Here is a 25,720-nt window from a genome sequence, read left to right on the forward strand (position 1 = left end):
GTAAAATCAGAATTCACTCTAACTCGTTTGCCATTGCCATTTAAGTCTGCGTTATCTCTCTCAACTAGGATCATTTTGGATCCTTCATCGTGACAGATAGAGAGTTTCCGCCATTTCACAAAAAATTGTTAGTTTTGATTATCAGCTAATTTTACGGCCAATCAAAAGACTGTTCTCAAACAGTGAACAATATTGGGGGGAGGGGAGAGGGGGGTGGGTAGTATCAAAGTTCATTGCTGATCGGGTTGTTTATTCTCCTATTAATCAGCCTTCCTGGATTCATATCATTACTTTAATGAGAAATTATGCCGCATCCATCACATTTTGTTTAACTTCAGGCTCTGGAGTTTCAAAGCAAAGGCAAAAAACGGGAAAGAGTGGGGATACCGCTCGAGGGCCTTTACTGGAGACGATGTGACGTCACTGATCTGGAACACAAAAGGAAAGACGAAAAATACTCCGAAATAAAAGATAAATTGCCAGGATAATGTTATGCACGTAGGATTTTGGAGAACGTAAATCGACTTTTTTCTTATTTCACTTGAAAGTTTTATTTAGTATGAACGTTCGCAGATATATGTAGGAGTTAGTTGCGAGAGGGAACTTCACTTTTCCACCTTTGAAATTCAAATAATAGTGTAGAATTGATCTATCCTATTTTGCTGTTTTTCTTCGAACAGAAATTGAAGGATGCGCTGTGGAGCACAATTTGACGCCCTAAAATATTCTAAAATGTGTAATCTACTAGTCTTGTGGTCTGGAATTGTGGCAAAATGACTTTATTTAAATATTTCACTTCTACAAATAAACTTTTATGTACAAATTTATCCAGATGCGGTAATTTTCACTAGCATGTGATTACCCACTCGTCTTATACACATGAGAGATCTAATTCTTAAGGTTATGTCATGCAAAACGCTCTTGGCCGGAGCTCCAGAGCTGTTTTGCGAGACACACACCGATTAACATCTTCAAAGTTAGACTGCAGTAGCAGGCAACGGCGTTATTGCAACTGAATGACCGTTTTTATGCTATAGACGATAAAGTCGCCTTAAGACGACTTTGACGTCTAGTATAAAAACGTTAAATAAGGCAGACGACTTTTAACATCTCAGACATTAAAGTCGTCTGGTATAAAGACGGGAAGTCGTAAACTAGAACGCATTTATGCTCGACTCGTCGTTTGGCTCGGACGGCACACAAACCTATTGCTTTGGCTGTGTCTTTTTCATCATCTTCTATCATCTGAAGTTTTCGCTTCCTCGATTCACTTTTCTGTGTTAAGAACATCTGCATTTCTAAGTCCTGCCTTTCTTGGCGACGGCGAGAAATAGACTTTAAAAGTTGTAACGCCGCCGCCATGTTAAAGTTTGAACAATTTGTTCGCATTTAGCGGGCTTGAAGTTCATTTTTTGGCGCCGCTTTAACTCGTGTCCAGTGTCTTCCGAGAGTAGAGCCTAGTCCTTTTTTCAAAAAAATCTACTTATTTAAATAAGGTCTACTTTTGTGCGTCCCGTTTTATACTAGACGACTTTAATGTCTCAGACGTTAAATGCGTCTAGACGACTTTAACGTCTCCAGCATAAAAACGGCCAATCCAAACCACAAAGACGCTGATAACAAAACTTAACTTTTTACAATGATACAAAAATGATCAACTTTGCACTTTTCTCTTTTTATTTCGTTAGTAAAATGTCTATAGAATCGCCTTTCAATATGGTGAAGAAAACGATTGCATCAAATACACGCTCGCCCGGACAAAGTGTCAGCAGGTATGTTAGAACAGCTTTCAATTTAATGGCTAAAGCAATCCAGGATTACATTGGTTGGCCTTCCCTGGCTTTTGTGATTGGTCTAAAAAATTCTTGCCACCCTCTGGACCAACCGAGCGCTATCATGTATTTACCTGAGCTCCTTATGGGTTCCCTGTCAAATTATTCTTGTTACCATTGCTTTCGGTGATTTCTTTGGTTTTTGTTTAACGACACTCACTAGTTGAATTTAACAATAAACACCTTATGTACGCTCACGGAATGTGTCTTTTAGTTTGACTGCAGTTGACGTTTGAATCACCTACCCTTTAGTGAAGAAACCTAACACAATGAAAATCCCAACCTCATAGCCTGCCTTTACTTAAGAGTAAAGTGGTTAAGTTTCTAAAGAAACTGTGGTGCTGCGTCGGTGGGGGTATTACAAGATAATTTGGTTTTATCAACAGAGTTGGTCATGAAAATTAGCCACCATAAAAATGTTACTAAGCTCTTCGTCAAAGCGAAAGACGAAGGGCTAAAAGAACTAAAATAATTAAAGCTGAAAAATCTCTCAGCAGCTTTAACTCTGTTCGCTCTCCGGTTCTTCAGAGTCCTCCTGGACCACATTAATAACAGGAAACACGTGCTCATCTTGAGCTGTCAGGTGACCTGTCTGTTCCAGTTCCTGCTCGATCTGCTGCAATCTTCTGTACTTACTTACATGCTCAGCGCGGACTGGACCGCCGAGTTTGATGAACCGGGCACCAAAAGCTACAGACTGAAAAAACAACAAACACGGCTGCAGTTATCAGTGTTGTAGAGGAAAAAATCCAGTTGCAAAGAAAGGTAAGATGCATTTGAAGGGTTCAACCATTAACCAAGGTTTCCCTCCTTATTCTCTCGTGAACTTTCTAATTGGAATTGAGCTATCCACGCGCGAACGTGCAAAATGGTGAAACGCGCGCGCTGGCATCGTTTGTCTGCGTCACGACTGCAGCTACTGAAGAAAAAACCAACGACTCCAGCACAACAAATAAAAATACATCTGAGCAATCAAGCATGTTACTTGAAAGCATTTGGTCTTACTTTTCAAGGTTAGTCTTTTCTCAAGATTTTTCTAGACAAGGAAATAATTTTAAACATTTGAAACTACTTTGATTTTTCAGGGCAACGATCAACGTGTTTTTGAGCTAAAAATGTAAATCTTTAGCGATTTAAGTTACGAAATGTTTGAAATGTTGTTGACACCGCGGCCTCCGGCTTTTCGCGTCGGAATAAACCAGAGAAACAGAGTTCAAGCTCTTTGCGGGTAACCCCTACCGTGATTAGTAAGGTCAAGTTGAGCTTAAATAGTCGTAAACACTCTTACCCATAATAAGCCATAGGGAAAAAACTTTTTTAATCGTATCGAAAACTACGGATAATGTTTGTTTCACTGAGTTAAAACTCTCAGAAACTTGGTGCAACAGTCAAAGTAAACGGTAAATTAATATTTAGACAAATCGATGATGAGATAAACAAAATAGACAGAGCAAATCGTTGAGGCGTTAGAAGCTAAACACGACCCTCAGTGGAAAGTCAGACCCGCCTTGAGCACTTGACTTTATGAGAGTAATGGTTATAAATAACGGTTTCATAATTTTACCAGCATACACCAGCAATGTATAGAAAACATTATACATAAAACAAAGGAAAGAAAAGAAGTTCAGCGACAAAACAAAAGAATGATTCTGCAAAGGCATTTTTTGAGCTGTGTTTTACTGACATATTCGACCTGTCATTTCAGCCAAGTTTGTGTTTCTTCCCAATTAACAGCAGGTGAGAGCGAATATTTAATTGCGCGAATTTACCGCTAATATTTCGGTTGTTGGACAGTTCAAACAAAAACATCCACCGATTGTCAGCAAACGCTTAGAGCTTTAGAGTGAAGGCTCGCACAATAAGATTAAAACTGACGACAGAAGGCGGGCTAAACACTGACCCACTTATCTCTAGTCAAAAATAAGAAACATTTCAAACGAATGAGTCGAACAAAGGTGAAATTTTTGACTGTCACATCCGGTACCTTCGATTCTAAATTAACAATGTTTGCTTTTAGAGTTGCTGAAAATTCTGACAACGTAGAAAGTATAAATTTGCCTAATTTCTACTCCGTCAGTAAGGCAAAAAAGCCATTAGATATTTTGTCCCGCTGCTTAAGCCTGTGTTCAGTTAATCGGTTGGTCAACAACAGCAAACTAGCGGTTAGGAGTGCTCAAAGCTCTAAGCTTCCTTCATCAACGAATTATCACCGAGAGCAACTTGCATTTCTGGATAGTATACACCGTTTCGTTGTAAGTTTGAAACTCAACGGAAACTATAAGTGAAGTAGACGAATTAGACGCGTTTTTTAAAGTCTCGCGGTCTCGGATTTAGCAGGTCGTGTAACGGGTTTTTATGTGACGTCAAAGAGGACCAAGTCTGACTTGCTTTTCCCAGCAGTACAGAGATCTTAGCATAAATTTTAGACACCACCTTTGCCATGAACACCTGGATTTGAAAGCAAGCTAAGGCCAATTGAATAGCGAAGATCCGCTATATATCGACAAATGAACATATTGTCAACAAAATTATGACATTTATTCCTTTCTTTAACAAATGCCACAGAGAGGCCTGTCGAAACCTTGTAAACAAGTTGCTGAATTTATTCTGACTACTCTTTCAGAAAGTGAGTCACTGAATCTCAATTGTGTTTTCTTTCTAAGTGCCGTGTGGTGTAAGACCAAAATGGGCCGAGCATTCAAATGATAAAAGGATCACTGGGGGACATGAAGCTAAGCCCGGCAGTTGGCCCTGGATGACGAGCATTTTTGTTACGGGACTGGGAGAGTATTTCAAATGTGGGGCCGCCCTGATATCGGACCGCTGGGTCATCACAGCAGCTCACTGCACCATCGCCAACATTGGACCAATTATAGCAGCAGCCAGTAAATATCCAGAGATGTTAAGGGTAATGTATTCCCCATATCTATTCAATAAATCGACCAGAATTCTCAGCCCATTGCCTATAAACATTAGATGCGGTATCCCAAGCAAAAATCATGTCAAAGATTTCAGATGAAACTTCGTACACTGTAGAGACACTTAAAGAGGATGAAAAGAATGTTTCTCATGACCTTCAAATTTTATTCAAGAGTGACACAGAAATGATAAATTAGGAGCCAGTCATTCTTAATGGTTAAAGGCTTAAACTGCAAGACAATATCTAAAAAACCAAAACTTCAATTCAAGGTACGCGTTGGTGAACATAATTTGGATCAACCCGAAGGAACAGAGGTCGATATAAACGTTAAACAAGTTGTGCTGCATCCTAAATGGGACATAGGAGCAAATAAGACGCCCAACGGAGTGCAGATTTATTCAAAACACGACCTCGCTTTAGTAGAGCTCAGTAGTCCGGTCAACTTCACTTCGAACGTGAAAAGCATGTGTCTTGATAATGGGCAACGCTTCCAAGCTGGTAAGAAGTATTTCTTGTCTGTTAACTAACACGACTTGTAAGTTTTCGGGTGTTTTTTTTAGTAATTGTTAATGACGCTTCAAACTTCATCTTCCACCAAATAAAAAGAAATATTTCTGTTCTTGGCGCAGAAGAAACGCCTGCTACGCAAGCTAACGAATAATCGAGTGGGTGGCACGTTTTGGAAACAAACAAAAAAGTAGTCCCTGAACAAAACCTAATCTAACCTTGGATTATGTTCGATAGTCCATTTAAAAATCGCTCTCATATGCTCGCCTGTTAACTCAAACGAGACAAGTTAGGTCGACCATTGATTTTGACTTAGTTTTCGTTGCATGAAAAAAAAGTAGTTAAACTTAATGTACTGAGCTCCCAAAAACCTCACTATAATCGTAATGTAACTTCATCTTTGATCTATTAACCTATCCAGTTTGTTTTTGTTTTTAGGCACGATGTGTTATATCGCTGGCTGGGGCACTCAAAAAGTAAAAGGCCCTGCTACAAGAATTCTTTACGAAGCCGCGTTACCACTTGTGTCACATGAACAGTGCAATGGCCCCAAGTCATACAGTGGAGTTATCGGTGGAAACTTGATCTGCGCGGGATACAAACAGGGGGGTGTAGATACATGCGAGGGAGACAGTGGGGGTAAGATGGACTTTTCAACACTTAACAGTACAGAATTCAAAGGAGAGTGGAACGAGCCCCACTTAAAACTGAAAGCTTTTTCTTTGCGTCAGTCATATGTATCCATAGGGTTTACAACATCCAGAAATCGAAGAAATGAAGTTGCATCACCACTAAGCAGAATCATCTACATAATTACTTATATGGACAATTTGAACCACTTTACAAATACCTAGATTGGACGACCTTGATATCCGTACAACATATTTCCAAATCCCCGCCTTCTTCAGCATTTTTTCAGGCCAAGGAAACCTCGATCGTTTAATCGCTTTAGAGCTACGGCCGCTACATAGATGATCTTAACTTCTTCACTTCCAAGATTCCATTTGTAACTCTCATTACCGTTCGCTATACAATTCTTAAGATGTTACTTTGGAGAATGTGGCATTAGATCAACTTATAATCCTTAAATTGATATTTTCCTCTATTTTCATCACTTGTGTGCTTGATATTGTATTGATATTGTAAGGAGAAATTCTGTCTTGATCACTCTTGGGAGTTGAAGGGTTAGAGTAGCAACGAGTATTTAGCAACCTTTTGTCTACCCAAGTCAAGTAAAAAAGGGGCAAATAGGTTGGACAACGAAGGAGTAAATCTGTCCTCAAGAATAACAAGTGTCCTTCCCTTTTCAGGACCACTAATGTGCCAAGGAGAAAGAAAGAGGTGGTTCCTGACAGGAGTGGCGTCTTTTGGACACACAGGATGCGGTGTTCCTTACAAATATGGTGTGTACACACGGGTAGTGAACCATCTGCAGTGGATATCACAAGTCACAGGATTGGACCTACCACAACCACCTGTCGACGACATACCTTTGATTACATAGAGATGATCGATGGCAGTGTAGCAATTGACGCAAGCATATTTATCGGGAGTTGAGACGAAAGAAAGAAAGGAAAGAACAAAGGAAGGAAAAGAGAAAGAAACCAAGCAATTCGCGCAGCGTGCCTGTACACCGTTAGCTGCCTTTGCAGCCATATTCCTAAAAGGTTCTTAAAAAAACCCTTGAGAAGAAAACCACAAAGAGAAAAGTTGTCAAGAAACAAAGAGTACCTAGAGCGCTCCACCGCATAAAAAAAGAAAATTTGAGTCAATCATCTCTTAATGGATCCATCTCCAATATCCCTATTACCCCATTCTACATCTATCTGATCCATATTGACCAAAAAGTACTAACATTAACTTATACGTAATTTTTTTTTCATATAATAGTACTAAGATCAATATTTTTGATAGACATTTATTAAGTCTCAAAGCTACTATGTTCTTCTAGTTTTACATAAACTCGATATTTGAGTATTCCTTTTAAGCTTTCAAGTCCTGTGGATAAATTGAAGCTTTCCCCGAAAAAATGAGTCAAAATAAGTGAGTAACAAGCCAAACCGAACCGGCGACAATTCGAGAACAGAGAAGAACTCTATTAAGAAAATTGAAGGAAACAATTCTTTCCTCTTGTCTTCATCAAAGAAATATATAACGAAAAGATGGAAAAAAATATCACTACAATTAAACAAACGTTTTATCAAGATTTCCTTTGTGGAATACCCTTAACGAAAATAAACATTCAGAACGAATTTAAAAGTTCTTCTCGACAGTCGAGTCTCGGAAAACGGAAAACCAAAGAAATCACAACGGTTAATCAAAAAATTGGCCCAAGCCACAAGAAACCAATGACAGCTTTAAGTAAACACATTTAAACGACCTCTAGCGTGGAAAAACGAGATTAATCAAGTCGCGATTGGATTTAATATGATTGTTGACTGATAGTGAGAATGGCGTAAAACTTTTAAACCATTTTATCGACTACACACTGCGAAGCATACCAAATGTTACGGACTGCTTTCGACATTTGTTCCCAAGATCAAACAAAATAGTATTTTTTGCACTCACATGTACGTATTACTTCCCCCTCTCGAAATTTTCCGCGAGTGATTTCCTTCGTAAGTCACCCATAAATGGTCGCTTTGCTTAGCAACACCATTACAGTATACTGACTTCTGGCGCACAGAATTACCGCCGATCAAAACTAGGTTGCAACTTAGGGTTAGATAAATAAAAGGAAGTTTCTCAAAAAGAAGGGATTCTAAGAGAAAGTTAACTAAGTGAGTTAACAAATCAACAAAACTCACCAGATCCGCTAGAATGGAAGAAGCGTCTGCGCATGGCCCATCCGCCAGTGCAATGAGACCTCCCTGATCTATGAAAATGGCAGATAAGTGTAGTTTTAAACAAACTTGAACAAATATTTAAATGCTGTATACAGGAAAATGTTGCCTGGCAAACACTTCATCACTGAAGCATTACAAAAATAAACTCATTGGCAAAATTTATTTATGAACGGCGACGTCTCTCACGGAAGGTCAGTGTGGAACTATTTTTGAAGATGCTGCTGAGTAGCACCTCCGACCAAAGACTCAGCTGAATCCTTTGTAAAAGTTTTACCGCAATTTTTCTCTTCTCATTCACTTGAACCAAGAGAATATCTAAAATTTGCTTGAACCAACCCGTGACGGTCTTGGCCATTTGAGACAATCCTGTAAGCGTATTGGCTTGATCCAGGCTTAGAGCTACAACACTACTGAGTTTGTCGGTGACTCCACCGTCCAAAACACTGGAATGTTTTCTGTACAATTCACTACCAATAACGAAACACTTCTCTCCGATCCTCTGACTGAGTTTCTTCCAGCCTTCCTTGTCCTAAAAGTTTTGATAAATTTTCAAGTAAGGACTGGTTCACAATAAAACTGCTTCAAAACTGAAAAGTTGTATAGTTCGGTAAGATGAAGAAGCATGAAAAAGGCAAACGTAAACCAAACAGGAACCAGGCTGACAAAGGTTGACGAAGTTTAACACCTTACACCCTGACATCAGTATGCACATTCTCTACACCGTTTTCTCTACACTTCCCATGTTACTTGCAAGGAGAATTTGTCTAACAATCAAGAGCTTCTTGAGTTCGCGATCATTTCGTTTATTCTCCTGACCTTAATATTTAATTCAGAGGTGATACCGTTGGGAAAAATTAGATGTTCATCACTAAGAGTTAATGGATAAAGATGGGTCACTAATGAACAGCTTGAAAATTTAGGCTACCAATCTTTTAAAGATGCAAAAACAGTGATATAACTTCTTTAAGCGAAGGTACCGGTAAGTCTTTCATCCTAATTTACTCGCATTACAACACTGACCGGACTCCTGACACCATCAATGATGGCTATGATTGCAGGGTATCTCTCGTGAAGTTCACAGTAAAGGTTGATCACATCATCCACACTCTTAAAGGCGTTAGCCATTATCTCATACTTTAGTTTTTCCTGCGAAGAAAGCAAGATTTGTCGATTCATACACTGTAGATTTAGCCGATAACAAATGTGCAGCAGTAATAGGGTGTCAATTAGTCGCTCTCGCACTCGGGCAAACAATCACAATTGCAGCAACTCGAATTAGTGATAATGAACCCACAAACGCAAAATCACGCAAGGAGTCACACAAGAGAGCAATCACGCCGGAGGCGTCTTGCAAGTGATCGGTCACGCACGGAAAGATCGCGCACGTTGCCGCGCCAAATGGTCAGTCAAAACACTATGCACGCAGCACCTAACAGAGTCACAATTAACCATAAACGCATACATGAACGCATTCGTTTTTTTTTTTAATCTGAAACCAAACCTGCGTTTACAACCCGGTTCATGAAATATTTGCCGGCGTTATTCACTGAATCTCAGGAAACTGTGCTTGAGCTATAAATTTAAATTGCCTCCACTGAGACAATCGTATAATTGGAAAAGTTTTGCAATAAAGAGAAACTTGTTTATTCAATGACTCCGTAAGCAGTGACGCTAAAAAAAGGTTCCATCGCTACTAACAGGTTTTGACTTCTTGACTCCACGACGCTGAGGCTAGGATTAAAACAAACAAGCAAACGAAACTATATAAGTTGAACCCACAGTTCTACAAAAATTTGAAACAGAATGACGACAAGTTAAAAAAAATGAAAAAGGTTTTTCAGGATGTTGAAACCACATGATCCTGATCAAAGAATTGTTCATTGAAACAGTATATCACGATTTAAAAAAACTAAAAAAGGTTTTTTTAGGATGTTGAAACCATATGATCATGATCAAAGAACTGCTCATGAAAACAGTATACCATAATACTCATCTTTTTCCCCTCAGCTCAAATTCTCACCTGGTCATAAATTTCTGAGGCAGCGCAATTGAGTGCGATGTGAACATCAGTACCCAAGCTATACCCGCATGTAGACACCGCGTCTTGAACAAAATCTAAAGCCTGCTCTGGCTTGTCCATTGAAGGGGAATAGCTACCGTTATCAGTTACACACCGACCAGAAGGCTGGAGAAACATAAACAAGGATAATCGAAGCGAAAGGTGACCAAAAAAAAACTGGCTGGAAGGAAATAAAAAACCAAACATACAAAAACTTACTCCGTATTTTTGAACAAGAGTCTCGCCCATCTGCTGATGGATGTTGGTGAGCTGGTGCAAAGCCTAGGGGATAAAATAATACGATAAGTTTTTTTAAGTTAAAAGGAGCCAGCTTAGAGTTCCTCGACCTTGAAAACTCTGTATTGAAATCCAAGTGACTGGATTGGTTTGATTTTTATTCCACCTTGGTAAACTAAACAATTTGCTATTTTTCGCACCATTAAAAACCATGGCAATGTTTTTGTTAAACACACCTCGTTTTCAGATTGTTTTATCTGGCTGGATATTTAAACTATCAATTTTGACACCAAACAGTTTCTTCAGGTGATATTTTCTCCTTGAATCTAGTGTCTTTCGTTACCTCGTTTTCCAACCAATAAGTCTTTAAGCAGTGGTAAAACCCCGAGGGATTTAGACCAAAAACTATACCGTTTTAATTCGACAGTGACTATCAAAAGTGGTTGATTTTTAGCACTGTACCTTTTTCATGGGCGTTCCTGGTTGAGGTAAAATCAAAACTTCTTTAATAAGATTTTGTTTTCCCGCAGACTGCTTTCCACTCGTCAGTAACGTCATCATTGGAATAGGAACAGTAAAGTTATCATCCATCTGCAAAAACCCAGATTTGCTGCTGCAAAAACGACTGTGCTTTTTAAAAATGTGTCATTGTATGTCGAAACTTATTCAGGATTGGCCTAAAAAAAAAACGTCACCCTGTGTATGGGCAAAGCATCGAAAGCTGTTGTCTATAGCGTCTGGCTTCCTACTTTGTTATACAACCCAGATACTTTTATCGATCAAGAGTAAACTAGTAATTCTCACAACCAAACATCGTACTTCTTCTGCGAGAGTTATTTTTTAAGGTTTCCCATTCCCCTCGTGAAAACCGTAATATAACTGGTTATGCCCATTTCCTCATACCAAATAAAGCAAAGGAGTCGCATAAAATGAAAATTCACCTCTCTTCCCACAAGTTTTGCAAGATGTTTATACAAAGAGACTCCTTTAATTTTTGCCCCAGTGACTGCCGCCCCTATAGACACACCAATCATAGCACAATCTCTGCAGATCTCCTCTTCTTCCAAATCAGGCACCATTTGTGCTTGTGACTCCTTAGTAGCAACTGTTCCTTTTTTGCTTTCTGCATTCTTGCTAGTATCCTGTGAAATTTGCGATTGTTTGCTCTCTCCTCTGGACACATTTGACTTCTTGTTTGAGTCTTCAGCTTTGTCAGGCTCCAGTTCTTCCTCAGTTTGATCTTCATCATGGTCATTGCTATCAATTTGTACTGACGGCTTTTCTTCTTCTATCATTTTCCTTAAAGTGAAAGAAGAGTACACTGTTCATGACTTGGTGCAAACACTATCATTTTTGGAGTAAAATTGGGGGGGGGGGGGGGAAATGGGGTGAGGTGAGACACTTTCATTTGCAAAATGACCCAGTGTTACTGGAGGGAGGTGTTAATAGGGATTTTCACAGAAACATTCACTGCTCAGACAAACTTTATTCCCCAATCACAATATTATTTAGCTTCAATTACCTAGATGTCATTGCCTAATAGGAAAAGAATAAGCTGTCTTCTCCGGGAAATCAGTATTGTTAATCTAAGAATGGCTTAAGGGGTAGTCTGCCATTTTCAGATGACATGATAACACAGGAGTGTCTCAGCCCTCAGAAACCAATGTAATAATGATGAAAACCATTTGGACACGATGGCATTTTTTCCATCACACCTGCTTTTGTTTTCAAGCAGTGTATCAACTTTGCCTTTGAAATATGACCAGAAAGATGGGTTAGGCTGACAAGATTATGATTTAAAAAAGATATTGAAAAAACCAGCCAAGATTTTATCACTTATCTTTTCCATAGTTTAAAATCATATCAACTTTTTTTCTATCGCTAACAATAAACTGCTGATTCATTTTTAGATTGCAGACTGAGATTAAAAAAAATTAAGATGAATTTGCTTTTTGTTTTTTTTTTTTTGGTCACAAGGCAACCAGAGCCTGGGCTGAGTTGTTCTTTCAAGTAGCAACATGTACCTGCAGTGCTTTAGCTGATAAACACAAAAAAATTAAAATTGAGAGCCCACATTGAAAAATGTGAAGATCTTCAATAAAATACATTGAAATCAGGTAAGTTTTCTTACTGCAATGTTTCATCTATCATCATTTGATCTGTTGGGTCCAGTCCAACAACACATGGTGTAATAGTATCAGCGATTCTCTCAATTATCTCATCCACATCTATTCCTGGAGTTGCACCAGCCAATTCTCCTTCACTGCTCGTAATAACAGCCTCTGACCCCTTTTGCAGTTTGGATTGCTCACTGACAAGTGTCTTAGTTTTCATGTCTGGGGTTTTGACAAACTTGGAACTCAATGAATCAGCAGGAGGACTGGAATCAATAGGGGACACAACACTTGCTATGGGCTGAAAAGACAAATCAATTTAGTTTATACTGATACTGATACTGACAGTGCATAGCCTTGAAGGCATGCTCTTATTTGTTACTCAAATGCTGAATATCCTTTGCTATTCACCTCCAAAACATTTTCATGGGATTTGTGCACAAAAATATTATAATCATTGCAGGAATAAATGAGTTAACATCATCTTTTTGTGCTAATTATCTTCTCACTGTCAGTATATACTTTATTAAATCAACTATTCACCTCAGTGTTGGTGGCCTGAGTGCTGTTACTATCCCCCACAAGCCACCCCAACTTCAGTGAATGGTTGTTAATATAATTCTCATTACAAATAATTTATTATAGGGGGAAGAAGCAAAATAATCAAAGATGACTTCAGTCATTCAACAAACCTACACCGCACCTTTGAGAGTCCATTAATGGTGCAGTCAAAGCTGACTTCAAAGGTTGGGAATCCTCGGGTACTTAGAACTTCTGCTGCTGAGACCTGGCAACAATATAAAGGAACACATCAATTCAGCTGAGCAAATCAGGATTAATTTGAATATATTACCAAAGTTGAAATGGTAAATTGGCCACCGTTACGATTACAAAAGCTGACGTTTCGAGCGTTAGCCCTTTGTCAGAGCAAATCAGGATTAGTTTCATTCTATTAGGAAGTGAAAAATTTGTAAGCACTTTGTTGTATTTAAAGGATAAGTCTCTGCAAAAATAGCACCATGTAAAAAAATCAAGATCAAAATCTTCATGTATGTTTTGCATTATGGTTAAATGTTTTTTGGTTTAAAGTTGTTCTAATCAGTTTGATTTTGATAATTTTGTTGTCTTGTGTTCATGATCATTATAGGAAAGAACAAAGAGAAACAGCAAAGCCGGCTATAAATCATGAATCATAAATGTATATTCATGTACAAAAATTTAGAGCAAGCATGCTATAACAAAAAAATCCGAGCAAGCTGAACAAACTGATGACCTCTCATAATAAGGCAGGGATGAAGTTCTGGCAAAAAAGAAAGGAGGTTTAAAATCAAAGCCTCTGAAAAAGGAAATACTTTTCTTTGTGGCCAACATTAAACAGGCTGCCAAAGAATCCTATGCACAAACTTCTACAATATCAAGGAAAAACATTCAGGGACAATACACAACTGTAGATAGATAAAAGAACATCAAAACTCTCTTTCAATTACAAAACATATATTGTGAAAGGTTTGGGGAGCAAAATATTAACAACTTTTGGTTTGACTGCCATTCAGGTGACACCTTTAAACACAGACTAAGAAAAATACCTTTGAAATTGTTGGTGTTTTGGAACGTTTCCCAAAATATTCCCCCTGCAAACATCAAATAACTACTATTATTGACCTGATAATCTAATTTAGTGATGACAGCATTTATAATAATTACAAGCCATGAAACCAGAATATTACATAACGTGAATTTCACACACTCTCTCCATCCATCTCACTTAAGTTTTTTCATGCCAGCTCTAGGAGGGGGGCTTTGGGATTTTCCATTTTGCGGTTTTGACTGTACGTTTTTTGGATGGTTTTTCAGTTTTTGGGCAAAAAGGTTCAGTTTTTCGGTTTTGATGTTCAGAGCGGTTTGCGGATTTTACGTATTTTTGCATTCGGTTTTTGGTTTCCACGAAAATTCTGATGCGGTTTTCGGTTTTTCCTATTGACTCCTTTAAAGGTGAAAATGTAGCGGTTTTGTCAGGTTTGCATGTGGTTTTTGGTTTGGTGCCTTTTTTTTGTCGGTTTTTCAGTTTTGGAGGTTTTTTCTCTGGTTTTGCGGTTTTCCAGAGGCCCCAATGCCCCCCTCCTCTAGGCTACATTGTGAGGGAGCATCAAGTTGCTTATCCTCTACTGACCCAGCCCATTTTGTATTCAAACTTTAAGAGTTTATATGGGTTAATCACATTTATTTTCCAAGAAGAAAATGGAATTCAAAAGCCCACCCAAGTTTATTTATGGCCCATGAAGTGCACATGCCACATATCTGAGCGCAAAAGACGAGGTTCCATAACTTATGGCACAGACCAAGAAAACAAGGCTAAAAAAGTAAAGATATTTATTTAAATGGCATGGGTTTAAATGGAAGGGAAATATTTCAATTCAAACAAAATTTTGAATTTTACCGGCTGTACAGTGAAACAAAGCTTTCCAAATTGAGCAATTATATCGCATATGCTAGCTGAGAGATATAGTAAACCTCATGATTGACCAATATGCATAAAAGATAGCTCACGCTCCAAACATTTTAATGGAGAATCTGCAATTAGAAGCAGAATAATCCTCTGATCTCCAATTTCTAATGAGTGCCCTAGCCAGAAGAAGAGGTAAACGTCTCTATTTTTACTGATACATGAAAATCAATAAGGAGACAAATAACAAGGTGTACTGGATGGGCGGGTACATTTCGCTGACCCCCACTCCATGGACTACCCTCGATGGACTACCTAAATGGACTACCTGTGTGGACTACCTAAATGGACTACCCATATGGACTACCCATATGGACTACCCATATGGACTACCCATATGGACTACCCTAAATTACCTACCCATAAAAAAACAGAGATCGATGATCGATTGTCACCATTTTCTTTTCTTAATGCTGCTGGTCAGCTGTTCTTTTTTGTTCCTTATTCATTCATTGTGCGTGAAGGGTGGTGAGTAATTCGAATTTATAATCTTGTATCTTGGCTGTTAATGTTACTGTCTTGGCTGTTACAGACATTGCTGCGAACAAATTTCAAGTAATTTTTGCTTTCGCGGAACAAGTGCTTTCTAAAGAATCCAGAGATTTGCTGAAATTATGGGGGGCTTTTTGTATATTTCTCTATACCATTTGCTCATTAAGATGTTTTTAAAATTTGGCAAAGAAGGGTTGTAGGTGGTAACAAAGACAGAATTTTCTTTCACACTAATTTTTCCCTTTGCAAAGCTGACTTCCGTTCTGTAAATTTCACTCAGAGGTGATTTTTGTAGTGAGGATAGCCTCCAGTGCAAAGGTGTGTTTTGAAGTTATAGATGTTCTCATAGAAAGATTAGAGCACAACTTTATTCATATTATGAAATACATATTTGAAAAGGTTTGCCCCCGCAAATGGCTGGGAAGCTAGTCATGGCAAGACAAGACAAATACACGATGAATCGACAAATTAACATAGCACTTACTGACAATCTATAAAGACAAGGAGGAGAAAAAAAAAAACAGACGTAACATATTTATGAACCACTTTATTAACAATCATGAGGATTTCAATATACTCATCCTCCTTTTCTAATATATCAAATAGCAATTTGCAAAGAGCTCTTTTGAAAGATTTTAGCTGAGGAGTTGGTTCTCACAAGTCTAAGGGCATCGCCGAGACAACTGTCTGTGAATAAATGCATGCACTGATACAAGTTTCTTTGTCCGTAAGTGTAACTATTTCCTGCTATGTCAGCAGGAAATAATTATATTCTAGGAAATATCTCTGGGCCCAGCTCTACAGTGTAGTTATTTTCACGGATATTGCAATCTTCAGATGATTAGAGCAGTACATTGAAGCTTAAACTAAAGCTACACAACAACAGCAACCATGCGTCAGTCAAGAGTAATCAAGCAGTCCAGGTAGATTCTCGAAGCATTTTTGTTTTCTCTTTAATAACAGCCCTGGGAATATAGTGGGTGACAAATTGAGGTGGAGTTATTAGTTATCAAGAGACAGATCGGTTTATTTTTAACAGGTTGTCGCTGGTTGAACGCGTCTGGTACAAAAGAGAATGAAGTCCCTATTTTTGCTCGACTCACTCGCGTGAAGGTAGGTAATTAAGGGTAGTCCATATAGGTAGTCCATTTAGGTAGTCCATCGAGGGTAGTCCATGGACTGGAGTTCAGCGAAATGTACCCACCCATACATAGGTACATTTTGCTGACCCCCAGTCCATGGACTACCCTCAATGGACTACCTAAATGGACTACCCAAACAGACTACCCTAAATTACCTACCTTTAAAAAAACAGAGATATGGGTAGTCCATTTAGGTAGTCCATCGAGGGTAGTCCATGGACTGGGGGTCACCCAAATGTACCCACCCGTACTGGATGAATCTCTGAAATTGCCATAACGGGGCCAATTGTGTGTTCCACATGCCATCGTGAGAACAAAAAAAACTGCAGTATACTTCCAGTTACTTTGTTTGAATCAAATATGTAGCATCAAATAATTAATTTGACAAGTCACCGTATATTTTGCTGGTTTTGATATGTCAAAAGGTGCGACAGGTCGTGGAAACTGGATGTACACTCAATTGGGGAATGCTCAAGTGGAGTACAATTGAGAACAAAATGTGAGTGATTGAAAACATCCCAGAGCATTCCATGTTAACTGAAGGAGTGAGGGTCTATCACTTGTTTCGTCTCCTACATAACCGCTCATGAATCCCAAAACTAAACGTATTTACCCGTAGAAAGACTTAGTAAATGACGATTACAATCTCTGTAAGCTTACGCGTGAAAAAGCACAGGAAAGAATCTACGCACCATGTATCCAAAAATATCGTTGGGCTTCTCCTTGAACATCTTATTCAGAAGCTCTTCAATCTGTTTCGGTACTTCATTCTTGTTAAAAAAAGCCACAGCATCCCGTTTTTCTTCCAGGCTGTATGCACCGTTTTTGACCGCCATGTTGAATCACCAAGGTAACTTGAATAATTTACATTAGTCTCGTTTTCATGCGAAGCAAATGCTAGTGCCAGGCTCCTCGTGTGCAGTAGGAACGTAAAAATAAATTGAAATTTATTTCAAACTAAAGTTAGACACGAATTCTTTTGACACTTTCCGCACGTGCGACAATTTTTGACTCGGATTTAATTATGAAAACAAAGATTTAGGGACGTGTTCTACCACAGTCCTTGGCCGATCTGTAACAGAACATATTCAAAACCTTGCAGAAATAGCTAAAATAATAATATTCGTGGCTGGCGGTTCAGCAAAAAATATCAAATTCTTCCAAATTATTTTTTGACCGTCCATCTTGTGTTGCCTTTTTACAATGGAAAATATTGTTATTGAGTTCATTTCTAGCTATATTTTCTCGGCAAGACGCGGTAGAGAAGAACAGGAAGCAAGCTAAAGTGAATTATGCGAAATAACTTTCATTCGGCTCTTGAACAACCAATAATGGTGAACCTGTCTAAAACAAGTGGTAGTTATATTGGTTCAGGGTGAGTGACTTTGAAAAATGATTGATATGCTTGACTGAAAAAGAACGATTAGGTGCAGAGTTAAGAAAACAAACTTGCGACTGAATTGTAGTGTCTGGAAATTACTGTCTAGGAAGGGTTAGAACGCTATGCGTTTCTCAAAATTTAGCCGCACTTAGGAAAACTCTCTATAGTTTTATCAAAGCTGAGCCAAAAGACATAATAAGTCACTTTTAATGTCTACGTTATTTCAAAAGAGATGTCTGAAGTCCCCATGAGATCGTGCCTGACCATTTTCGACAAAGATTTACAAGGAAATACAATGAATTTCAATTTATATGGCTTTTAACTTATCTCTTAAAAGCTGAGTCGAGTGTTGGTACAAAGACAGAAAATAATTAAAACGGGGGAATAGAAAACTGGTACATGACTATAAAATATTTTTCTACACGCCACTGATCAGTTTCGTATACGCTGAATTATACTGGCTCATCACAAACAGTTAGCGTGTGCATACATACAGATTCCAAATTCAGGTAGATATCTGCAATCATATGATGAAACATCTCGTTTTTTCACCGTTGCAATGATATGCCATATTAGTGAAATCTTAGGCAGTGTTAGAGGGGAGAACACGGCTGCAAAATGATTATATAGTACGGACTGGTGCAACTGAGAGAGCCTGTTTCTAACTCACCATCTTAAAAAGATAATCGAGCAAAGATGCAAAGCACGCATGTGCATGTATACGGAAAACGATATCATAATCCTTAATTTCATTCGTTTCAGTTCAAATTCTTCACAGAGGTCCATGAAATCTTAACCGTTCTAACTATACTGTACATTCAATATTCTACAATATGGCGATCGTTGACTTGCAGTTATTGTTCACGCTTAAGATTACTGACTTTTTAAAGACTTTCTTTAGATCCTATCGCAATCAGCAAGTAATATTTTCAAGAAGTGTTTTCCTTTCCAACAAAAGTAGAACGTTATTTTATTACTCTTGCATGTTTAGCCAACAAAACCAGTCTTCAGCACCGTCACCTTTTAGTTTCTGGGCGCTGCTGTTCAGTTCCCCCGGCGAGAATTGTTGGATTCCTAGAATCCACTAAAACTGACAGTTCTTCGATTTTAAAGTATAATTGCCAGATTTTTTCCATTGGAATGACTGCCAGCCTTTGTTTCAGTCTTTTTCCCCATTAATAATTTAAAAAGCTCAGAACAACATAAAAGAATTCCGAGAAACTTTATCACATTGATCAACATCTTCAAGTGAGTTTTTAGAACACTAAGATGCTGTTTTCGTTAACCGTCGGTTTTACTATCGATGACGGCATGCAATAAAGAATTCTAGCGATGGAAATGTGCGATTAATGCACTATCCTTTGAGCAATATGATAATAGCGTCAGGAGTGGTTACAAAGTGTTAAGAGCTGGTAAATACCTTGTTGTCTATAGTTGATTCCTCTGAAGATCTGGTAAAAGCCCATCTCAATGTTTATGCATTCGTGGCGTTTCGTATCGAGTAATATGCGTCTTTATGTGCTATATGACGTTGTTATAGCGTGAAAGAAAACGGATTTTTTTCCATTTTCTTATCAAAACCATAAAGTTCTGCAAACTCAGACTGAAGAATGGCAGTGAATTTTGAGGAGAGCACGGTTGCCCAGATATATGCTATACCTCTTGATGGTGAGTACGTAAATAAAACTTCTAGTGCAATCCTCTAGATTAATAATAGAATTTAAAGAGCTAAAGATATAAATTCCTCCTAGTTCTTTCTTGAAATAGTCATAACCACAGAAACTTTTACTGATATTGATAACAGTGTAGAGCCTTGTGTTGGGTCAGTATATCCTTGGTCTAAACATTTCTACCTCGAACGTTTGCCAGCGGAAGTGTTCTTGGAAATACAAAGGTAAAGGCAAAGACTGATCTACCTAAATTTGTAAGCCAATCAAAAGTGCTTACTAAAATATTCAGGCACAACACTTTCAAATGAAATTCTTCATTCCGCTTTGTTTGTTATCTAAAAGTGACATATGTCGAATTCCAACGCTTTAGCGCTTATGTATATCATTGCCGGAAAACACAACAATCTTGATTTCTACCTCTGACCAGCTGGTTGATTGAGTGATTGCCTGACTAAAATATGTCTCGAATCAGATGGCTATCAAACTGATGAAGAATGAACCGTTACTAAACAACTGGATTATCTAAAGAACCATTGTCCAGAACTGCTTCATGACGGACGAACAGACGACAGTTTAACTGGATAGTCAGGCAGCCAAACCGACTGATTCTCTACATATCTGTCTGCCTGACTGATGAAAAGATTGACTCAATGACAAACTAAATTGATTGACTTCAAACCAGCCAACCACCTAATTAACAAACAGGCCATTAAATCGAAACACCAACTAACATAACTGATCAAGAAGCCGACTTCACTCTCTGAGTTTCGAGTTCAGCATAGGTCTTACTTCAATGCTGACAGCGAGTTGAGTTGGTGACCTACCCATCCATGTCTAAAATTTAGTTGCTGGCCGGCTAACAGACTGGCTCTTAGACCTCTGCCTAACTGTATGGCTTATCGACTTACTATCTGTTCGATTTACCATTTATTTTCTCTGAAAAATTGTTCCCTCACGTCGACAGAAACATGCACTGCTCGTTCAGTAACATTCAGCTATCAATAAGTACCTATATTTTCAACCATTCAAACATATAGTTTGAATATAAAGCGGTTAGTCAATGAATCCCACACTATTTTGATCATCAAACCAGATACCAAATGGAAAGACCAGCTGACAAGCCAGTCAAGCTATCGCAAAAAACAAACAAATAACTGAGCATTTTACTAAATTCCTCATTATCCAACTTACTGACCGACCTGAACTTCTGATCAACAACGAGGACTCAAACCAAACATCAAATGGACTGTATGAATTGTTGAATCACTGATTGGCCAGATGAATGACTGACCAACTGGTCAACAAGCCAAAATTCTGACAGACTGGCCAGCTCAGGACCAATTACGAAAGAGATTATGGAAATAAATGACTGACTTACTCATCAACTGAGTGTTTGATGAACTCACCGACTGATTCATGACTGATCTGCTAACAAGTTAACTGGCTGACTTCCTGACTGACAGATCGACTAAATGATTGCCTGATGATTGACTGATTGACTGACTGACTGACTGATTGACTGAATGGCTGACTGATTGACTGACTGACTGATTGACCGCTTACTGCTGGCTGACTGACTGAATGACTGACTGACTGAATGACTGACTGGTTGACTGACTGACTGGTTGACTGACTGACTGATTGACTGACTGACTGACTGCTGACTCCTGACTGCTGTCTGAATAACTTACTGACTGACTGACTGACTGAATGACTGACTAACTGACTGAGTGACTGAATGACTGACTGACTGACTGAATGGCTACTGGTTGAATGGCTGACTGACTGACCGATTGAATAAATGGCTGAGTGACCGACTGTCTGACGTATTGACTGATTGACTGGTCGAAGGAGTGACTGACTAACTGTCCGATTAACTGGCTGACTGACTCACTGACTCACTGACACAATGATAGACTCACTCACTGACCTAGTTATTGACAGGCTGACTGACTAACTGGCACACGAGCTGGCTAACTCAACTACTAAATAACTCACTAAAGGTCTGACTGACTTACTAACGAGCTGACTCCATTGGCTGACAAGCTGAATGAATGACTAAGAGAATAAATTAATGAGTGAAATAATTAATGAGCAAATCATAGGAGAGCGAATGAACATATGAAAGGGAGGAAGGAGAGAAAGAAGGAAGGAAGGAAGGATAGAGAAACGTTTGGATCGATGAAATAATAAAGAATTTAGATGGAGTGAACGAATGAACAGCTTTCACTTACTTCAGACTGTACCTCACGTTGACATGAATGCATCATTCTAATTGACCTTTCACTAATTATGAAGTTACGATTATATTTGTCACTACTTGAAAATATACTACACAGATGAAAAAATATATAAATATGAATAAATATGAAAAACTAAGAAACATTGAAATCAAAGAACAACGCAGTGTTTTAACTGATCGAAAAATTGACAAATCCGGCCACGTCAAAAACCATTTAACACCGTGACTCATTAAATTCACCAAACGATTGACTTTATCAACTAAAAAAATACATTCGATCAAGTAAAATCTCAACTTCATTTTTGAATCATTTCGTTTTCGGAAAAATTTACAACTGAAGCTATAATTTTGATAGATATCTAATTACATCTACTATGGTAAAATGTTCTCACTTTCTACATTAAATCGATCGTGCTTGAATGAGATTTTAGATTTCAACCCTGATTGTTCCTTCCCCTAGTTTTTTTCTTCCCCACAAGCCGATTTTTTCCTTGCTTGCCAGTTCCCCATCTTTATTCGACGGGTTTGTCTTATCTTCTTTGTTGTCTATGTCTGCTTTCTTTCCATCGATTTTTATGAATAATAAATTAAAATTTCATACTTACACTGAATGTCGAACCTAAACTGATGAGTTGGACAATTTTTCTCCCTCTCCAACTTTCAGCGAATTTAAAACGTCCGTTGAAAAGCGACCCCAGTTTTTTCTTAATGCTCTGAGTTCTTTAGAAATCAGAAATTTGTCTTGAATATAAAGTTCTTTCAAATGTACTTAACCGTTAATAGCTTGATGTATAAAATGCAGCTTCTCAAAAGTAGGTCCTCGCAATGTTTGAAATCGTAATATAAGATATTCTTCAAACATAACAGGAGATTTTCCTTTTCGAAATGCAACAATATGGTGTACGTGCAGAAAATTTAAGTATTATTTTCTCGTTGTGCTTAATGGAGCGTTCATTCTAAGAAACTATCGATGCTTGTGCGCATGCGCGAGGTTAGAAGAAAACCGCGGGTTCTGTGAGCAAATCTCGTTTAGACCATTAACTTCAAGTTCCCTTCATTTAATGGGAATTTGTTTTCTCAACTTCAAGTGATTTTTGCAATGAAAAAAGAGCATTGAAACATTAAGAGTGGAGTATTAACATTTTCTCTGACGTGTGTGAAACGGTGCATGAATTCTCAGAAACTTGTATGCTTCAATGCTTTCCTCCAAAGTTTAAGCATTTTTTCAAGACAAGTTTCTCGTGATATTTCTTCAAATTGCTGATAACAAATAGGAGATGAGTAATGTGATATCGTGGTACAGTAGATGTTAAATAAGAAAATGAAAGTTTTAAGACTTATTTCCCAAACACAAAGGATGACGAGTTTGCAATATATGAGAAACTCTTTGAAGTTGTTTGATAACTGGGGTTTTAAATTAAACAAAATTTCATTTTGCTTTCTTTTAAAATACCCATGAGCTTATATTTGCTTTGGGGTTTCCTTTCTCATGATCATTGGGTATTTAGTATAGAATGGTTAAGACATTGAATATAAATAATTTAAAATTCAAACCGTCCCCAATAATTCAGTCGTAATAATGAGAATCATATATGAACAAATACTTCCAGTCTGAGCAAGTTACAGTGCTAAGCAATCCTGGTTGATCAGTTTTATAGCGAATTAGAGTAAACCCGAAATGAACTTACATGTATTGAACTGAACACCTTGCTTCAGATACTGGATGGTGAAAAACATTGCTCAGCATTTTTACTTTGATAAAAATGCCCCTACAGTGCTATAATTGATCTGATGCACGAGAGTGGGGCAAAGCTGACTAAAGGGAATTGTGCTCGATGACTGTGAAATCAGGGAATCTTAATAAAGATTTTTGCAAGTTCCTTTCTTTTATTTATTTTAAGAGAGTTTTGCCGTTTCATTGTTTGGTGACGATACCCAAACGTTTCCCTCCATTGAAGAGTAAAAACAAAATGATGTCTTACCTTTTAAAGGTTGAAAAAGGTATCGTCCAAAGAAAAGCGAACGCCGGTCATGTCTTTGAAAATCCTGAGTTGAGTGTTAGTTGAGTCAGGCAGTCTCTCTATCGAAAAAGCTCTTGATGACGTCACCAATCACCCTTAAAAAAATTGACTTGGCTTGATCTTTTCACAGGAAGACCCCTAGTTCCAGACTAAAATAAGTGCAAATAGTTCAAAATTTCCCACGACTACAACTGTTAATTATTTTAGAACTCGTCTTTTCATGTGACTTTGGAATTCTAGTTGTACAATCCAGTGCAACGAGGCGTTAATTCCAAGAAATTCTCACGCTTCAAATCCTTTAGAATCCACACAACAGGAAATTCGCTTTCCATCGTTCCCGGGGAAAAATTTCCCGTCTTAAACTGAAAAAGTGAAAAAAAGATTGGTCAAAAAGTTAGAAAAGTCATGGGAAAAGTGCAGATGATGATGGGATATTGCAGGAGACTACCTAAAAAGCCCGTTGTCATAGTAGCAGAAGTTATCAGCCGGAGAGAAAAGCAAACTAGTTATATGTTTGATGACCTGTAGTTATTGTTCAAAGTTGTTATCCACCCACGCTTTCACAAGCAGCGTTAATTATTAGCTTGTTAGAAAGTAAAATCATCACCGTGTTTAAGATTACTACCTTGATAAGAATGATTGCAAACTGTGACTCTTAAGCGCTTAGCCCGGCTAGACCGGATTTTCGTATCCGGTCCAATCGGTTTTTACCTCGCGTCCTCCTTCCTTGCGGATACCTTTGGCTGTGGACCGACTTCCCTTCTCTTATCTACGCTTATTGTGGGTCACAAGTTTAAAATGGAATATAACTATAACCTGAATTCCTCACCTAATTGAAATCTTGTTTCTAAATAGCAGCTTCGAGAACAGTAAGATAGGAACTAAATTTGTTTTAAATAAGCAAAGCTTAAAAGGGTTTAAACCCATCAGCAACGAAGTCGTTCAAAACTACAAACCACACTGAACAGACATTCAAAGTATGGCCGTTAAATGGATTTCCCTTTGAAGGGCGCAAATCACTCATTTTCAGGCTTATTCAGCTTTAGCATCTTTATACTTGCTGAAGATGCTAGAATATTGCAATCCATCCTCTTACACAAGGTATCTTGTTACAAATTTAGTAATTGGATACGGGACTGCACCTGGCTTATCAAAGACTTCATCATACCCAGGAAATTTAATCGTGTGTCCAATTCACAGTGGGGGGTTCAAGGTGTATTTTGCAGGGGCACTGCCCTAGCGAAAGCATGTTCACAGTTATATCGCTTATGTGTCTATTTTGACTAATTCTGAACATGTCTCACATATCATTAAGTAATTTTATTTTTAAATCCGAATGATACGTGAACTCACGTCTAATGATTTCGTTACGTGCGTGTTTGAAGTGTAAACGTTTTTCGTGTATGCGTTAAAGGTTTCGAGTAAGAGAATGAGTAACAATGAACAATGGAGTTGAAAATATTTGCACGTTTAAACTACCTATAACGTTCTGAAATTAAAAGATAGAGAGCTGCGGAAAAGTTACCGAAAAGGGAAATAAAAATTATGGAATTAATATTTTCTTATTTTTAGCAAATATCGCGCAAGAAATTACAAAATTTCCGTCACTGCCGTTCAGTTATTTTTAATTAAGGTGTGTTCATCTACTATTGTCTACAGACAAGAAATCTAGAGAATTATGATTGCTGGAGTGGTTTCGAGTCATTTTCTTGCATAACAAGGAATTTCATCGTTTCCTTATCATTATGTTAGCT

The 25,720-nt window shown here is 38.1% G+C and overlaps 2 protein-coding genes across 7 annotated transcripts; one reads left to right on the forward strand and one right to left on the reverse strand.

Annotated features, from left to right (window-relative positions):
* Window positions 1–1,656: 1,656 nt before the first annotated feature.
* LOC111331777 (enolase 4) lies at window positions 1,657–24,176 on the reverse strand. Of its 4 annotated transcripts, none has more exons than XM_088749414.1 (13): window positions 23,928–24,176; window positions 14,102–14,146; window positions 13,219–13,302; window positions 12,533–12,816; window positions 11,343–11,700; window positions 10,864–10,992; window positions 10,384–10,446; window positions 10,126–10,290; window positions 9,804–9,836; window positions 9,126–9,251; window positions 8,442–8,634; window positions 8,067–8,134; window positions 1,657–2,529 (listed from the first exon to the last, which is right to left on the reverse strand). In XM_088749414.1, exons 4-13 carry the CDS (start codon window positions 12,733–12,735, stop codon window positions 2,332–2,334), a joined length of 1,536 nt encoding a protein of 511 aa, XP_088605540.1. In that variant the 5' UTR covers window positions 12,736–12,816; window positions 13,219–13,302; window positions 14,102–14,146; window positions 23,928–24,176; the 3' UTR covers window positions 1,657–2,331. The 4 variants fall into 4 exon arrangements, with proteins under 4 accessions (XP_088605540.1, XP_088605543.1, XP_088605532.1 ...); XM_088749417.1 differs by having other exon boundaries at window positions 13,208–13,302; XM_088749406.1 differs by lacking the exon at window positions 23,928–24,176 and adding an exon at window positions 17,345–22,537.
* Window positions 2,464–7,465, forward strand: LOC111331778 (trypsin-like). 3 transcript variants are annotated; one of them, XM_088749423.1, is made up of 5 exons: window positions 3,424–3,569; window positions 4,496–4,740; window positions 5,022–5,250; window positions 5,698–5,898; window positions 6,570–7,465. In XM_088749423.1, exons 1-5 carry the CDS (start codon window positions 3,476–3,478, stop codon window positions 6,761–6,763), a joined length of 963 nt encoding a protein of 320 aa, XP_088605549.1. In that variant the 5' UTR covers window positions 3,424–3,475; the 3' UTR covers window positions 6,764–7,465. The 3 variants fall into 3 exon arrangements, with proteins under 3 accessions (XP_088605552.1, XP_088605549.1, XP_088605544.1); XM_088749426.1 differs by lacking the exons at window positions 3,424–3,569; window positions 6,570–7,465 and adding an exon at window positions 2,464–2,597 and having other exon boundaries at window positions 5,698–6,141; XM_088749418.1 differs by lacking the exon at window positions 6,570–7,465 and having other exon boundaries at window positions 5,698–6,141.
* Window positions 24,177–25,720: the final 1,544 nt, after the last annotated feature.

This window comes from Stylophora pistillata, chromosome 1 (genome assembly GCF_964205215.1).
Source record: "Stylophora pistillata chromosome 1, jaStyPist1.2, whole genome shotgun sequence".
NCBI classification, from domain to species: domain Eukaryota; kingdom Metazoa; phylum Cnidaria; class Anthozoa; order Scleractinia; family Pocilloporidae; genus Stylophora; species Stylophora pistillata.

Coding starts and splice junctions, on each gene's coding strand:
- LOC111331778 (XM_088749418.1), top strand. CDS start 3,476: ATGATTCTGCAAAGGCATTTTTTGAGCTGTGTTTTACTGACATATTCG. Junction 3,570..4,495: donor TTCTTCCCAATTAACAGCAG/GTGAGAGCGAAT, acceptor TTTCTTTCTAAG/TGCCGTGTGGTGTAAGACCA. Junction 5,251..5,697: donor TGGGCAACGCTTCCAAGCTG/GTAAGAAGTATT, acceptor TTTTGTTTTTAG/GCACGATGTGTTATATCGCT.
- LOC111331777 (XM_088749406.1), bottom strand. CDS start 17,488: ATGGCGGTCAAAAACGGTGCATACAGCCTGGAAGAAAAACGGGATGCT. Junction 10,291..10,383: donor CTCTTGTTCAAAAATACGGA/GTAAGTTTTTGT, acceptor ATGTTTCTCCAG/CCTTCTGGTCGGTGTGTAAC. Junction 2,530..8,066: donor CTTCCATTCTAGCGGATCTG/GTGAGTTTTGTT, acceptor TTGTTTTTTCAG/TCTGTAGCTTTTGGTGCCCG.